The sequence below is a fragment of the Cynocephalus volans genome, chromosome X, assembly GCF_027409185.1.
Source record: "Cynocephalus volans isolate mCynVol1 chromosome X, mCynVol1.pri, whole genome shotgun sequence".
NCBI classification, from domain to species: Eukaryota; Metazoa; Chordata; class Mammalia; order Dermoptera; family Cynocephalidae; genus Cynocephalus; species Cynocephalus volans.
Window position 1 is genome coordinate 105,165,016 of NC_084478.1, and position 17,422 is coordinate 105,182,437.

General features: G+C 33.6%; 1 protein-coding gene across 2 annotated transcripts in view; it reads left to right on the top strand.

The window, feature by feature from the left end:
* DIAPH2 (diaphanous related formin 2) overlaps positions 1–17,422 on the top strand; it is an 834,932-nt gene that overhangs the window by 374,760 nt on the left and 442,750 nt on the right. For both annotated transcript variants that reach the window (XM_063083053.1, XM_063083052.1), the window contains 2 exons: positions 4,363–4,464; positions 6,440–6,534. In XM_063083053.1, coding sequence (XP_062939123.1) covers positions 4,363–4,464; positions 6,440–6,534 — 197 coding nt within the window. The remainder of the gene's footprint in view (positions 1–4,362; positions 4,465–6,439; positions 6,535–17,422) is intronic.

A 17,422-nucleotide genomic window follows, 5' to 3' on the forward strand; every position in this document is an offset into this window, starting at 1 on the left:
TAGTTATCTCATTTTTAAAATGGTAGTTAAAATAACCTATCATATAAAGTGATGTAATGATTTAATTAGTGCCGGATACAAAGCAGATACCGAATAAGAGTTGGTTTTGGTGGTGCTTGTGATGATTGTGGTGGTGGTTACTACAAGTACTACTACTACTATTGTTATTTTTTTATACTCTCCTCTGTTTTGTGTTACATATGTCTCTGTCTATCTATCTAATCTCTTTTGCCCATTTTTAAATTGGGTTTGTATGATATTTCCAGAAATGCAGTGATAAAGATGATTTAAAAAGAGATGATTCATTATTGGGAAATAACAAATAAAAAAATCATTGCAGCTATCACACACAGAAATCATAGTAGATTTTCCCTGGCTTTCATTGTACTGGTTTTAACATTATCAAGTTATTAATTGAAATTAAAATAATACCTTTTTCAACCAATATATTAAAATTAATATCCATGTAGTTAGAATCACTTCTGGAGTTGTATTCACATGGATAAAATATTTAAGTATATATAGATCATAGTTCTTATATTTGTATGATACATCTAAAAGAACAGTTGGGCATTTATTTTTTTAATACACAGATATGTATGCATACATGAAGTTACGTAAATTTTCAATGTGTTTTTAACACTACTATTATTAGCTTTATTTACCTTGGCTTTGTATATGGTTCACTTATAGGAGGTATCATACTTTTACTTCTTCACATATTCCTTAAAATATGATGCAGCACATCCGTTGATGCTGATTCAAAGATACAATATTCCCTAATATGGAACCATGGCTTATAATAGCACAAAGATTTCACTGAGTGATATACATGAATTCATCCAAGCTATATTATTATGTATAAAGAAAATTATAAATGTTAGATAACTTTTGGGAATACTTCCATAATTAGTAGTTTACATACGACCATGAGATATGAGTAGATATTTAAGTCTTGTGTACCACTGTTTGCTTACACTAGGCTAATAGGTATTCAACAAGTATTTGCAGGATGAGTGAATGAATGAATGAGTGTATATTATGATTTTGACTTTAGGAATCTTTCTCATTGGAATTTTGAGATAAATTAAAGAAGTTATACTTTATTATGATTTATGGTTAGTTATCACTATGTAAATTATCTAATGTTACCCATTAAAATTATCTTAATATTTGCTACAAATTATAAACATCTTGTCACATGCTAAATGTATCCACAGATAACAGAAATTAATAGGGAATTCCTAAACATTGTCTAAATTAGACTGGGGAAAGAATATAACCATGTTTACTTTATTTATGCTGATGAGAGTCCCTCAGTTGTAAAGGAATAAATTTATAGTGCAATTGTTTGTAAAAATCCACGTATTATTAAAGGAAATATAAGAACACTCAGTGGGCATTTTATCTTAGATAACGAATATCTTGATGTTAACATATCTTTAATAATACAAATATCTTATTATTAACATCATTATCTTCCTACAGACAATATTTTATAATGTTTCATTATTATTCTGTTGATTAGCAATGCCAGTTTAAGTACTCACATTAATTTTATCCATTGGATTCAAACCCAGTTGTGGTATGGTTTTTCATTTGCACAGGAGAGATCACATCTGATTGGAGACCTCTTTATGAACCTGAGGACCATAGGGCAATTAATGAAAAAAATCAATTCTTGAAGTTTTTGTAATAAAACTTTAAAAAGCTCTTCAATCCCATATAAGTAATTCCAAGTAATTAAAGAAATGCTATAATTTATTTAGTTTAAATTTTGTAAGCATTAGAAACATATATGGAATAAAAGCATCCTAGGATAAGTGACATTTTGAAGTCACTATGAAAACAGGCTATTTTTAACACAGGAAGTCTTTAATACTATAGGGATATTTGATGTCTCATTGCTATTCTTTGAATTCCCTATTCTGTGGTTGTGATCCCTAAGGAATGCTTTTAGAAACAAGAAGGCCAAAAGCAGTAATAGCCACTGGTCAGTAGCTACTTATCATGGCAAAAACATGATTATTTTTGAAAGCCTGTCTAGTTAAGGAACTATTTTAAACTTGCTTTACTCTAGTGATTCTCCAAACAGCAATGCCCAGTCATAGAATTCTTACCACTTTTTGAACCAAAGATTTAAGCCAAATTGTGTAACACAGGAAAATATATTAGGATTCAAAAAACAAAACTGCAAATTTAATGAAAAGAAAATGAAAAAGTATGAACTCATATAAAATGAGCATTATCTATGCCTGAGTTAGTCAGGAGACTGTTAGTTTGCAGAATAATCATTTTATATATATATATATATATTTTTTTTTTTATTTTATTTTGTCAAAATACAATGTGATTGATTATTGTGGCCCATCACCGAAACCTCCCTCCCTCCCCCCTCTCCCCCCTCCCTCCCAACAGTGTCCTTTCTGTTTGCTTGTCGTATCAACTTCAAGGAATTGTAATTGTAATAATCTTAATATATCCTTCACGCTACAGCATTTTCATTTTATTTGTACTTGGTTAGTTAGTATCCCCCAGTGGGGTTTAAAGCATATTGACAGATTAGGACAATTTTCTTGACTATTTCTTTGAATTGGTTAAAATTTCTGAATGATTCTAGAAATAATTTCAGTACAATTCAGATACTTTTTGTATATATAGTCAAAGGGAATAACTATTGGACTCTCATTTCTTTATATACAGTTGTCTTAAACTGGGAATGGCTTGAAGATTAGAATAAATTCAAATGTTGATTATTGCATAGGAAAGACACTGTGGCCCTAGAAAGAACTTCTGAGGAATATTTGTATGATTTTAAAAGAAACATATTAAAATTCATTTTTCTTCCAGTAGTAGCAATGACTGTATTGTGTTGAGTCAACATGGCAGATTGCTTGCCATCTCTCACACGATTATGATTTTCAAGTGTAATTATTATTTAGTCTCCTTAGACTGTGCATCACTTTAGATTGGTTGGTCTGGTAAAGCTTAGAGCAGTTAAGAATATTATCTGTTATTTCTATAGTAAGCTTATTTAATTTCCTTTATATTTTTCACTGTTAAAACGAAGGGCGTCTTAATGGACTTGCAATATTTTGATGCATTCTACAACATGTTGCAAAAATTTCCCAGGTGCTGTGAACACATTGCCTTAGCAAAAATGTACTGTGGTTGTGTTTTGCATATCCTCTAAAAAACAAAATTAATAACTCATTTGTGATTTCCTTAACGAAGATCAGATGAATTAAAGTAATAAATATCATTATTGTCTCAGAATGAAGTTACATTTTTAACAGTGATAGAGAAGCAGCATGATTATTGCCATGTGTGGATCAGTGATGAAATTTAGCAGCATGAATTTGGGGGCAAGAGCCTATTACTCTACTTGATTGAAAAAAATGTTGGCTTTACTTTTCTCATATTTTTTGATGGTCCTATTCCCTACAACCCTATTTTTATATTGGAAGACAATATAAGAGGTAAACTGCCAACTTGAGTACAATGGTAGCTGTAGGGTTTCTATACAGTAGGGGTTTAGGGATTTGACTTCGTGATTAATTTTCATAACAGACAGCTGCATTCCTTTTTGGGGCTGGTTTATTTGGGGGGTGGACTGATGGAGGTTACGGGGGGCTAAAGCCCCTCCATGTCACTGCCACTCCTTACAATTTCGCTTCTTTTAACTGTTTCTAATTAGATGGTTACCTTCGAAAGAAAGCAAAAGTAAATCTGTTCTAAGGAAGCAAATAGTATTTTAAAAATGGTGAGAGAGCCAAAGCTAACTTATTCAAAAGCCCACATCTTTGAGGTTCTTTAATTATGTGTATGCAAATGGGTGCTACTGTTGTGCAACTTGCGAATGCTTCATACCTTGTCTTCAAAGCAGTCTGAGCAAGAATTTTTATATGGCAACCCGTTTAGCAGTTAAAGTTAGGTACTTTAAAGCAATTTCACTGAATTAAAGAAATGTCTAAATTTTAGCATATTTTAGGAGAAATTCATATCTTCCTTTTTCCTCAATTCCTCCAAATTAGTGAGATTTCACTATATATTTAATTCCAGTGCTGCTGTAGGTACTTGGTAAAGGAGTAATTAATGTTGCACATTAGGTAAAGAAGGAGCAATTGATTTTTGGTTCTATTTGGCTTATCTTTTCTGCTTAAGTGCTGATATTTAATTTGTAGGGAAACCTCTAAACAGGTCTGTATTTTTATGTTTATCCTCTTCCTTGAACTAATGAAATAAACACATTTATTGATTTCAAAATGAGCTTTATTAATGTAGTTAATATGCCTTACTAATGTTATTTCATGTACTTGGATTAGTACCATTATTGTTTATGAATCAACATTTTTCTTTCAGTTCAAAAGAATGCAGAAGCTACAGAAGAAAAGAAGACTGTGCCTGCAAAGAGGAAGGTGAAAGAATTGAGAGTTTTGGATTCCAAAACAGCCCAGAATTTGTGTATGTAATATTTTGTGTGGGGGGTGGTGGTGGTGAGGGGTTGTTGAATGTATTTAAACAAAGTTGTAATTCTTTGAACAGGTATATTTAGCATCTACTAGAAACAAAATTGTGTAAAAACATGATTTGGGTTGCCTTTTTGTCACTTAGCCAGCGTGGAGAAAATCCTAATTTCGCTTTGATCAGGGATGAAGCTTACCAATAATAAAGCTTTGGAAAGTACTGTTAATAAAGCATTGTTAGAGGACATAGTGAAACATAGGCAGAGTTGAAAAAAAGTGTTACTTTTTTTTTCTTTCTGCCTAGAACTAGGATTGATAGTTTTAGAGTATTCACTGGTCATACTGGACAAATCCTTTTACTGCTATTCCTTTATGTTTGAAGTAATTGTGGCATGAGCCAGTTCAATTGTTAACCACTGCAGTTTAAAACTGATTAGTGAACCTCAAAATCTTTAAGAAACCAGTCATCCATTAAGTATGCTTTTGCTAAAGCAGCTGGACAGTTAAAGCCATCTTCATTTAAGTAGGCCTTTAAGTTTTACTTCGCCATACTCTCCCCTATATGTTGAATTCAGAATTTTCTTTGTTGCTACAGTAGACTATGTTCAGATTCCGAGGATACTAATACACAGCACGTGAGAAATTTCAGCACATCAAGCAATTCTAATTGCACAAGGGAATGCAATGGGAGTTTATTTTGTTGAGGAATGTGCTATAGGGAATCAAATTAAGATAAACAACTTATCATTCTTGTGTCAGTAAGAATGTGGCCCTCAGAGAAGTCTACTAATAGCTGTTGTGAATATGTACATTGCTTACCTGATAGTACATTTTCTTTATAAAGATGATGTTTAGTACATTACTTCAAAACACAGTGTGATCTCAATTGCTGGTTGATATCTGTCAACATTATTTATTTAGATTGTGGAGATTTCATTTAGTCTTTACGTCTAGGTAATCATTTGCCTAGACCTTTTCATGCAAAAAAATTCTTAGAAATATGTTCAGGTTCTAGTATAAGAACACATCTATGTTCTTTAAAAAAGGTATGTTTAAAGGAAATTAAAATGTAATATGTTGTTGAAAAATACCTTCTGAGTAATTGTGAGCTATTCTAGGCATAATTTGTTGAATATTCTTTTTTATTTTTTTTTAAAAAAATTATTTATTTATTTATTTATTTTCTTCTTTTTGTGACCGGTAAGGGGATCGCAACCCTTGGCTTGGTGTCGTCTGCACCATGCTCAGCCAGTGAGCGAGCCGGCCATCCCTGTGTAGGATCCAAACCCGCGGCGGGAGTGCCGCTGTGCTCCCAGCGCCACACTCTCCCGAGTGAGCCACGGGGTCAGCCCTAATTTGTTGAATATTCTGATATGATATAATATATCCAATTAAGAAAAAGTTGACAGGGGAAATCATGACTCAATGTATAAAGCAACTAATAGTATACCAGATGAATATCAGCAGGAATGCAGAGCATATTGATGATTCAGGCACTTTTTTTTCTTATGTGGGTGAACTGCAAAGTAGATCGATACGATTTTATTTATTTGGTTACATTATTTTCATTCCCAAGTAGTACTGTGTTGGATGCATCTGACAATCTTCACACCAATTCTACACTGAATTAAAAGGACAACTTGAAATAAAATCTCTAAGTTTTCTTGGGTCATTTTATATCAGCTCCACCTAAAATGCATAAGCATATAGTCATGAGTGCTATTAGTAGGAGTTTTGTTTTGTATATAAAAATGCATGAGCTGTAAACATTAGAGCCTGAGATAATATCCATTTTGTGTAGATGGATAGAGTCCATCAAATGAGAACAACTTTTGTTTTTTTCATAATTCTCTAAATTAGTATTAGTGACAGAAATTTTATATTTTGAGTCTATGAAATAGAAATCAGGTATTTATTAGGACTTTTAAATTTTGATGCTGTTCTATTTTTAATGAAATCAAATTTTATTTTAGCTATCTTCCTGGGATCATATCGCATGCCATATGAAGATATAAAAAACATTATTCTGGAAGTTAATGAAGACGTGCTAAGTGAGGCCTTAATTCAGGTAATTTTGATATTTTCCCATTTAAATTCATTTTTACAGATATTTCTAGATTGCTATCTTCTCAATGGAGTTGTGAGAAAATGCACTTCTATATTTAGATGATAGAATCAGGAGTGTCTAGCTGTGTTGATAGTAAGAGGCCTCAATAAAGAAAATCTAGGTTCCAATTCTGTTTCTGTTGTTTATTAGCTATGTTCCTTTTAAATATATGTCTGTCTAGACATATCATTCTCTGACATTCACTGTGTGTAAAACCACACGTATTTCATTATCACAATGGCTCCATTAAGTAGATATTGTTATTACTTATGGATGAAAAAGCTGAGAAGTCAAGGTGTTAAAATAGCTTGCTTAAGATCAGTGGGTAAGTGATAGAGTTATCCTTTGCTGGGTATTTAACATGCGCTGGGGATTATGTCGAGCACTTTATGTATTTATTATCTCATTAAATCCTACAGCAATCCTATGAGATAAGCACTATTATCCTCATTTTACAGATAAGGACACTGAGGTTTACCAAAATTGCTCAGTGTCATATATCGTGTCATATATCTTGTAAGAGGCAGAGTAGCAGAGCTGGGATTCAAAACAAGATCCTGTTATAACAGCAAGGTCAAGGGTTTGGGTCTCCAAAACAACAACAACAACAACAGCAAAACAAGGTCTATCTTGGCTCTAAAGCCATTACAGTCGTCCCTCAGTATGGGGGGGGGGTGGTTGGTTCCAGGGTCCCCTTATAAATAAGGACCTCCTTATTTAAAATGGCATAGTATTTGCATACAACCTAGGCATATCCTCCCATATACTTTGTCATCTCTAGATTACTTATAATGCCTAATACAATGTAAATGCTAAGTAAATAGTTGTTATAGTGTAGTATTTTTGTTTTTTTTTTTTTTTTTTTTTTTTTTTTTTTTTGTGACCGGCACTCAGCCAGTGAGTGCACCGGTCAGTCCTATGTAGGATCCGAACCCGCGGCGGGAGCGTTGCCGCGCTCCCAGCGCAGCACTCTACCGAGTGCGCCACGGGCTCGGCCCGTATAGTGTAGTATTTTTAAAATTTGGATTATTGCTGTATTATGATTTTATATTGGTTCTTTTTCCAAATATTTTTGATGTGTGGTTGGTTTAATCCGATGATGAGAAATCCGCTGCTACAGAGGACCACTGTATAGTATTCTGTCTCCCATGGGCAAACTACTTAAGCTTTCTAACCTGTTTCCTCACCTGAAATTACAGGGTCATTGTGAGGATTAAACCAACCAAAGTGCTTTGTAGAATAATACGGATCTAACATATTACTAGAATTTTTGGTATATCTGGTCCTGTCTGGTTTAATTTTTGTAAGGTAGAACTTTTTCACAGAAGGGCATAGTCATTGTAGTTTTATTTTTTTGTTGTCATCTGTTTTTGAGCCATGCAATTTATTTTGATTTTAAGAAGACATGGAGTAAATTATGCTGTAACTTTTAATAATTTTGCCATATCCTTCAGACTCTCTCTAAATCTCAGAGAATCTGTGTTTATAATTTGAGCAAGCTGTGTTTCAATGGAAGTTTCTCTGTTTTGGAGTGTAGGCTTGCATCAGTTTATCTCACATATGTGTCTTAAATCTAGGCATGATTATTTTCTGTAGGACTAAGGATTAATGAGTTTATACAGGTTCTTTATTATTATGACATACCTCTGTCAGTTAAGACTTTCACTTTAATAAATCCCCTTGTGGAAAAGTTTTAGAAAAAAAATTATTTGCTCTCTGTGCAGCAAGCAAGTCCATAGTTCTCTGAGTTGAAATGGGGTGCTGATCACATTGTCCCACAGTTATTTGTACATTAATCAGAATGAGCAAGGCATGAAACCTAAATGTGATGTAGTTCTCCCTCTTTTTTTCCAATGGAGGGCTTAATTTTAAAATACAATAAGGCAAATAAACTTGTGACCTCAGTAATTGAAGCTTTCTAATCTTTCCTATATAGTCAAATTATAGTAAAATAGAACAATGTTTTGAAGAGTTAATCGATGTAGCCATTATTTTACTCATTAAAAGAGTGTAACTTTTCCTCCACATGCCTTGGTAAATAAACAAGAATGTAAATATGCAGAATGGTACTGTGGTATTTATTTGCCAGTAACATTAAAAAAATCTGTTATTTTTAGAGTCATGTTTTCAACTCTTTAGGGAATGTAGGACAGAAACAGAAAAAGATTCTCACTTATGAATGTCTCTTACTTGCAGCAAGCTTTGAAAATGTGTATATAGAAATTTATTACCTGGGATTTGTTTTTTCTGTTTCACTTTATTTTGTAGTATGAATAATATATATTTGTTTCTCTCCTTAAATTGGGTAAGCCTAGTCCAGTTGGGAGGAATGAATTGTTTACAGTTTAGAAATGGCAGTAAATTATGTCTAAATTCTTGAATTTGCTAGTTTAATCTTACCCACAGTTGTAAAAACAACTGCCTGTAAAATCACATTATTATGCTAAGTCTTAGATCATACTCTGGGAAGGTGAGCGAAGGAGAATTACAAAGTGTAGATCATTCCTGGCTATTTGTGCTTTCATACATTTCCTATTTGCTATAAATGGATTGACCTGAACCTGTCTCATCTCTTCCTATTTTCTAGACCTCCATTCCCTTTTCTGAGCCTTTATATCTTTCTCCTTTTCACATATCTTTGTGTTTTACCCCTTTCCTTTTTTGCCCCACCAATTTTGTGCCTTCTATTTGCTGAGGACTTTTTTCTTTTTTTCTTAAGCCAGCTTGCTTTCTTTCTCAGTGCCAGATACTCTAAAATTTCTTCTCATTCCTTATCCTGCTTGATCAACACTCATTTTCTTAGTTCTGCTTATAGGAAGAAAACACTTGAACGTGTAATATAAAATGCATAATTGGAATTATGCTACTTGAGTACAAGGCATAAATGGTAACTCACTTGAGTTATTAAGATTAGTATTGCTTTTATCTAGACAAATCAAACTTCTCAGTATCTTCTGGTGAGGAGGATGCTCCTGGGTTGAAACTATTATATGATTTTCCAGCCTCCAAAGAAAACTGCAATCACCAGCACCTCTTTCCTCCTCCCATCCCAGAAACGTTTGCTTCAGTGATGCAAAAGTAACATCAATTTGCCATTCGTACGAGCTGTTTACCATTTATGTCTAATTACCATGTAGCACATCGATAATGCATAGCATTAAATATGTATCATCAGATTAACTTTGTTGTAAGTACTATTTGATTACAGTGCTAAACTCCATCCATGCATAATCATAGTTTGTTGCTCATGTAGCATGGTTGTCTCCTCGTAACAACAAAAACAACAAAAAACAATTGAGGATACATTACTTCACAGGGACTTGAATTAACACCACTATTATCGCTCCTAGTATGGGTCAATAGGCTCTTCCCTGCCAGACAACATGGATTGTAGTTATTTGGTAGGATAAATGTCTTACTGAAAAAAAAATTACTTTTATTTAATCAGCAAGATCAAACTCAAATTTTAAGGTTATTAATAAAAATACTAATGTCTCCTTTATTTCAAAATACCTAAATTTCATTTAGAAACTAAGTTCACTGCATAGAGGAAATTGAAATGTTCTGAAATACTTATAGTCGCATTTATAGTAACATGCAAACATTTAAAAGTACACCATATCCTGAGGTTGTTGAGGAGCTTTTAATATATGCAATTATGAGTTACTGCCAAATAATGCGTATTAAATTTAGGTGATTCTTAGAACCATTATTCCAGCTTTGAAGGTCTGCTTCAGTGTAATTTAATTTGATCTATTGAAAGAAAAAAAATCTAACACCAGTCAGTGTTTTTAGGATATCAGTGGTAAAAAAGAAATATTTATAGATATACTTACCTATTGAGTATTGGCAAAGAAATGAAACTAACAGTTTCGTGAAAGTGATTCAAGTGTTGAGGGAAAAATAAAATTTTGTTCTAGTTGAAGTTATTAGCACCTACAAATGATTCTAAAGTGCTGAGGAAATAACATTTTAGTAGGGAGTTTATATTCATATTCACAAAGCATGTATGACAAAAGATGATCAACATAAATGGTAATATATTATTATCAAGGGTTGATAACCAGGGGCTCAAAGCTCCCTTTGGAGACCCACTGAGAGAATTCAGGGGGTCCAGAACTTAGATATGAAAAATATTACATCTTTATTTTTATTAACTTCTAATTAATGTTTAACATTTCGTTTAATTTAGAATATAGGCAACAGACCAAAGTAGTATTAACAGTGCTTCTAACTTTGTCACTAACAGAGATAATAATATTTTCATACCACATTACAGTTGCGGCATATATCTTGAAATACTGTTTACACTTATTGCTACTTCAAAATTACAGAGCTGCCACTAGATCTTATTTTTTAGTGCTTTAATCAAGAAGCACATCTATTATTATATGACAATTTATTTTTGTAAATATGTTGATAACTATTTTAATATCATTGGTTTCTTTTGTAATCCTGTGTATTTTATTCTGAGAAGGGATCCAAAAGCTGGTGTGTAAGGGGCCCATGGTACAAACAAGAGGGCTGGAAACTGGTTCTGAGACTTATGGAAGGGAGCTGTAGGTTAGGGTGGGCTGTGGTTAAGGTGGTCTTTCTGGAAGAGTGCATCTTGACCTGGACTTTGAGGAACTAGTAGGATTTAGTTAGAGAGGGTTAGGAAAAAAGAATAGTGGGCAAAGTCTCGAGTCATAAAAAGGGTAATATCTATTCTGGTGAAGCTCAGAAGTGATGTAGGGTGGCAATGAGAAAGAGTATATAAAAGATTAGTAGATGCATTGGGGTCATATTGTAGAGGCACAGAGATCACACACTCGTGACTCACAGATGCAGCTCTCATCCTATCTATCTATCTATCTAAAATATGTTTTCTTTGTATTTTAGAGTGCTTAAATAGTGGAGTTTTTTGTTTTGTTTTTGTTTTGGCTGCTGGCCAGTACAGGGAGTTTTAATGTCACACACTCTCCAGTTTGCTACAGGCCCCACCACTCCCTATTGTGTTTTTCCCACTCTTGCTCATTCCTAGCCCCTGTAAGCATCAGACTTTTCGATCCCTGGTAGACAAGTTGGATGCTGAGCTATTGAGTTTGGTCATGGTCAAATTGTGTGTTTAGAAAAGTTACTCTAGCTGCAGTATACCAAATGGCTTGATGGAAAGAGACTAGACATAGGGAGATAATTGAAATTTCAACTATAAGGAAGCCCTGAAATATGTTGTGGGTAGGGAAAAGGGAAGGTGGGTAAATAAGAAGTTAAAAAAAATTAATTGAAAAATCGTGTACCACTGACAAAAAGGGCAAATCAGGTAGGAGAGAAAATACTTCCAGGATAGAGGAGAAAAATTTTACAGATAACATTACATTAGAATATGTATTAAAAGTCAGAATAGAGGTCAGGACTAAAAATAAGGACTCCTGGAATCATTTGCAAAGAAGTGATTGTTGGAGTATGAGGACCAATGAAATTCTTGAGGTTCCTAGTAAAAAAAATGACAAATGAAGGTTAAAGACTACATTTCTGAAGAACACACAGTTTAAGGGGATGGTAGGAGAAAAATTAGAGCAAAAAGAGTCAGATGCTGTGGTGTGTCACAAAAGCTGACAAATGAGAGTTTTAAGTAGTGATGAATAAAAGAATGAGATCAGGGGAAGAGGGGCCTCTTTTGATATCCCAAATTGCAGTGACATTTTAAATTTAAGTAGTTAATTCTTGTAATTCTTTCTTAAAACAATCCACACTGTATACCAGACACCTTTAATCCTTTAAGCTAATGTTCTATTTATTCATCATCTTTTGGTTTCTGTCTCCCTTATTTTTAAGGGACAGATGCATTCCTGCTTGGCAGGAAATTGTATCATGTCTTATTTGTCTCTCTTCCTCCACTGCTTCATTTTCTCTGACCTTTCCTTCTTCCCTTCCCTTCTTCACTCCTTCCCTCCCTCCCTTCCTTTCATTTTAAATAAATTCTTTCTTTGATGAAAGGCCCAAATTGTCCTTAATAATAATTCAGGTAAAATACAGCTCTAGGGTACCTCCTTCATACCTGGAAACTACAGCAATACCTCTACAGATATCTCTCTGCAAAACCTGCATGGGAATATTCCAGCTTGCAACCCCCCCCCCAATAATTTCCATATATGCTGGCTGTATTACTTATCAAAAACCCTTTTGAGTATCCAGCTCTGTACCTATATGTAGGATCTACAGGTTGCCATATGATTATGTCTTCTCAAATTTGTTTTTATAACTCAAAACAGATTATATGATATATAGAACATATTGTCGAGTACTGACAAAATGATTTGAATGAAGCAAAGGTCACCCAATCTATTCCCCCGATTTCAGGCAATGCTACCTACACCTAAGTCATTGAAGACAGATGAGTATCTATTGATTCTGCAAGTAAAAAAGATTCTTCAACTTCCCTCAATTAACCAGTTCTAGAGTATAATTATTCTTATAGTCAGGAAGTTCATGCATGTGTAATAGTAGAGCTCATTTTTGTCTCCTCAATCCATCTTTGTAATCATTGATCTATTTACGCAGCTATCGACCATCTGTATTTTATTCAGGCTTGTGAGTCTGCATGTGCTTGTGTGCTTTACAAAGGTTGATGACTTTAGAAGACTATGAGTGTATCAATTAAGGCTATAATGGCTTAGTATTGTAGAACTTGAAAACATTTTTCTCTTAAATAACACTTGTATTCACCACATTTATATTCATAATTCTTTGGTGAAAATGAAACATTAGCAATGACAGTAACAATAACAAAACATTTCTTTTTCTTTTCTCATTGTGGTGGAATAAATAATTATTTTATGGCATGCTATTCCAACCTAAAAATACTTTGTCCATGAGCTGTTATTCTTTTTTGCCTTTTGCTTCTAATTAATTAGTTGAGTGATTTTAAAAATAATTTTTTTGCCTTTCCTGACGGAAGTTTTCTTTGACCCTTGTTTGCTACTTTCAGTCTATTCTTAAAATCATACCTATTCCAAGCAAATGTTATGGCTGCTTATTTTCATTCCCTCTATGTCTATCATTGATTAACACCACTATTTCATTTGTCACCATCACTGGTCGTATTGTTGTTTATAATGAAAGAAAAAGTGGTTTTAAACAATTAATTTTTTCTTGTACTAATTGGATTGTAAAAAATATTTTTAAAATGCAAAAAATTGAGCCTATTGACACCTTGAGTAAAGCATAGGTCTTATTAAGAGTTGAGCAAGATGTGACCTGAAAGATCATATTTTATGCTGCCTTGTACACTTTAAGCCATGGTGAAACTCCATTAAAATTCTAATTCTTTCATACTATAGATCCACTGGGTCCATTGAAGTGAGGTGATGGTTGGGTAGACCAGGAATTCCCTTGCAATTGTAGAGCTTGGAAAGTGTCCTTTTTTTTCCTAACATAAACTTCCAGGCCCCTGAACTGAAAAATGAGATGCAAGATTATGTCATAACCCACACTCTAACTTGTAGCTGTGAGGCTGCTTCTAAACAAAAAGCAGTAGTCCCTCAGCCCAAGAGATATGGGGGACAGAGGGTCCGGGCTCAAGTGCCCTCAATGGAATTAATGGAAAGAGATGGAGAACAGTCGTGCTTTTTTTCTTTCCTAGTAGCATCCTGCTCATTTTTTGTAGTGTATAAATTTGCTTCAAATCCAAAGATTATTGTCATATACATATTTAAACATTTGTTAGCACTATGTAATTGATTACATCTATAAAACCACTTCCTCTCTCTTATGTATTAAGGAGGTAAAGTAATCAAAACCCTCCTTTCTATTCTCAAGGAATAAATCTTTACGTGCCAGATGCTTTTTGCAAGGTTCTATTATAATTCTAGATCTCCTATGTAAAGTTAAAGTAGAAATGTACCTAGTCATCAAATCTATTAAAGACATATGATAGTATAATTTAATATAATATGGTATAATTAACATGCTATGGCATACTTTAACATAGTGTAATATAGATATAACATAATGGTATTTTAACTAATCTCTTTAAGAGTATTTTAGGGCGGCAGGAAGGAATACACAAGGGAGATTTAACTTTTATAAGCTCAGTGATAGACACATCAATTCATTGTCCTATGTATACATTTTTGCATGTCTTAAATATTACAAAATAAATACATTTAAAAGTATTTGGCAAGTACTAAAAGCATACACTTAAGTCAGAGTTCCTCAACTTTGACACTATTGACATTTTGGTCCCTATAATTGGTTTTTTTTGGAGTGCTGTTGCTGTACTGTACATTGTAGGATGTTTAGCAGTATCCCTGGCCTCTACCCACTAGAGGCTGGTAGCAGACCCCACCACCAGTTGTGACAATGAAAAATGCCTCCAGACTTTGACAAATGTCTCCTGAGGAGCAAAATTGTCCCCAGTTGAGAACTATTGTCTTAAAAATTACTTTTATTTCTGAAATAAACTTGATACTATGCATTAAAAAAAAATTGTTTCCCAAGAATGTTGAGTACTCATTTAAGCTGATTCTGACAGAATGTATTCTCATTAAATTGCAAATACCCCTAGTCAAGCATTGTTTAAAATACAGTCCATAATTATTCTTCAGCTGTTAATACAGGCAATCATATTAGTATGAATTTTTTTCCCTTTATCGGCATAGTAGGTGGTTCTTTGTTTATTTTACATTTACAGCTTAATCATGTTGAATAATTCACTTTATTCCATTTTTAAAAATTTACTTATTTTTGTGTTTTTCAAAAATATGTCATTTAGGTAAGTCAAATAATGTCATGATAACTTCCACGTGGGAGTCAGAAAGCTGAGTCTTAATCCCAGCTCTGCCACTCACAAGCCATGTGAACGTTACCTAACCTCTGTGACCATTTTCTTTATCTTTTAAATAGCTAGTAAGTTTATTGAAAGGATTGAACTAAGTAACACATGTAAAAGACCCCTTGCACAGTGCTGGTTATGTGGTAGGCATACAACCAATGTCTTCTGGAATGAGTGGGAGCAGTTCAGTTACATTGTGTATTTTGAAACATTTTCCTTCAAAGCTTAAAATGGAATAGTCAGCACTCACTTTTCTGTGTTAATGGAAAGAATTATCAGCAGGGTGATGATTCTCCTGGGCCTTCTTCCTTTCTCTGCACTGTCTGGATCCCAGAAATAGAGATATCAAATAGGGACAAAGGAATAGTCAACTATTTTTGAGGGGATAATTCAGAAACCTCAACCTCTTTGATCCTTATTTTGCATCCTTTATTTTGTATTTCCGTTCATTTGCATATTGGAAAGAGAAATGTAGTCTTCAGAGTAGACAAATACAATAGAAGTAGTAAGTGGCCTCCACATAAAGAAAGCAAAGGAACGCTCTAGTGAGAGCTGCTTAGGGGACTATGATAAGTGAGAACGAGGACTCCACAATGCTATCAAAATGTTTTAATAGTTATAAATATTTTATAGATTTGTAATATTCCAATTAAATAAATGAAACAAACCTTTATCTGTCAGTTGTTTTCCACAACTTTTAATGTGTTGTTGAATTTATATAGTTGTTCATGTCTTCTTTTTAGTGTTGTAAAATTTAGCTTTCGGTATTTGTACTCTTATGAAACAATGAGATAAGATTATCATAATTCAAAGTCCTTAGAGCAAATGATCTCAAAATGTTTTAGACAGGTACCTGGTGTTTTTGTATTTGCATATTATTTGCTTAGAATTATTTTACTTTAGTTGGGTTCAGTAATATTAGAACCATTCTATATTTGGAATATATGAAATCATGGACATATAAAATTATCAACGTCTATTATTAACGAAATTGTATTCTTTAGTTTGAGTATTATAGCAGGCAAGGTTTTGTAGAAATCACTATATCTGAAAGTAAGCTGACCAGTGAGCTCACTCGGTTAGAGTGTGCTCACTCAGTTAGAGTGTGGTGCTGATAACGCCAAGGTCCAGGGTTGGATCCTTGTACTGGCTAGCCACAAGGGGGGGGAAAAAAAAATGTGTGTGTGTGTGTGTATATATGTGTGTGTATATATATATGTGTATATATATATATAGTACCTGGAAATGAGAACTTGACCTTTTCTAAAGATTTGGTGTTGGAAATTGCCCTGCTATTTGTGACAACATGGATGAACCCGGAGGACCTTATGCTAAGTGAAATAAGCCAGGCACAGGAAAACAGCTACCACATGATCTCACTTATACATGGAACCTAAAAAAGTGGAACTCACAGAAGCAGAGTAGAATAGCGGTTATCAAGGGTTGGAGAAGAGAGTGAGGATTAGGGAGATGTTGGTCAAAGAGTACAAAATTTCAGTTAGATAAGAGGAATAAGTTCAAGAGACCTGTTGCATAACATGGTAACTGTAGTTAACGACAATATATTGTATTCTTGAAAATTGCTGAGGGTAGATTTTAAATGCTCTCCCTACAAAAAAAAAGTGAGGTAATAGATATGTTAATTAGCTTGATTTAGTCATTCCACAGTGTACACCTATATCCAAAAGTCATGCTGTGCACCATAAATATATAAAATTTTTATCAATTAAAAAGTAATTTTGCCTTTGTATCTTTGTTATGGAATTGGAGGCCATCAAAAGTTAAGGCTAAAATAAGGTTTATAAATTATCTTATTCATATTCCTTATTTTATGGGAGGAGAAACCAAGGCTCAGAGAGGTTGAAGTCACATAGCCAATCTAGGATCACAACTCAGTTAATATGATGCTCAGTTTATTGACTTTTTTTTTAACACCTATTTCTTGACCTATGTTTTTCTGCCATGATATGCAGGTGGATGAGTGGATTGGGGAGTTTACTGTTAGGATAGGAATAAAAAGTAGCCACGAAATGT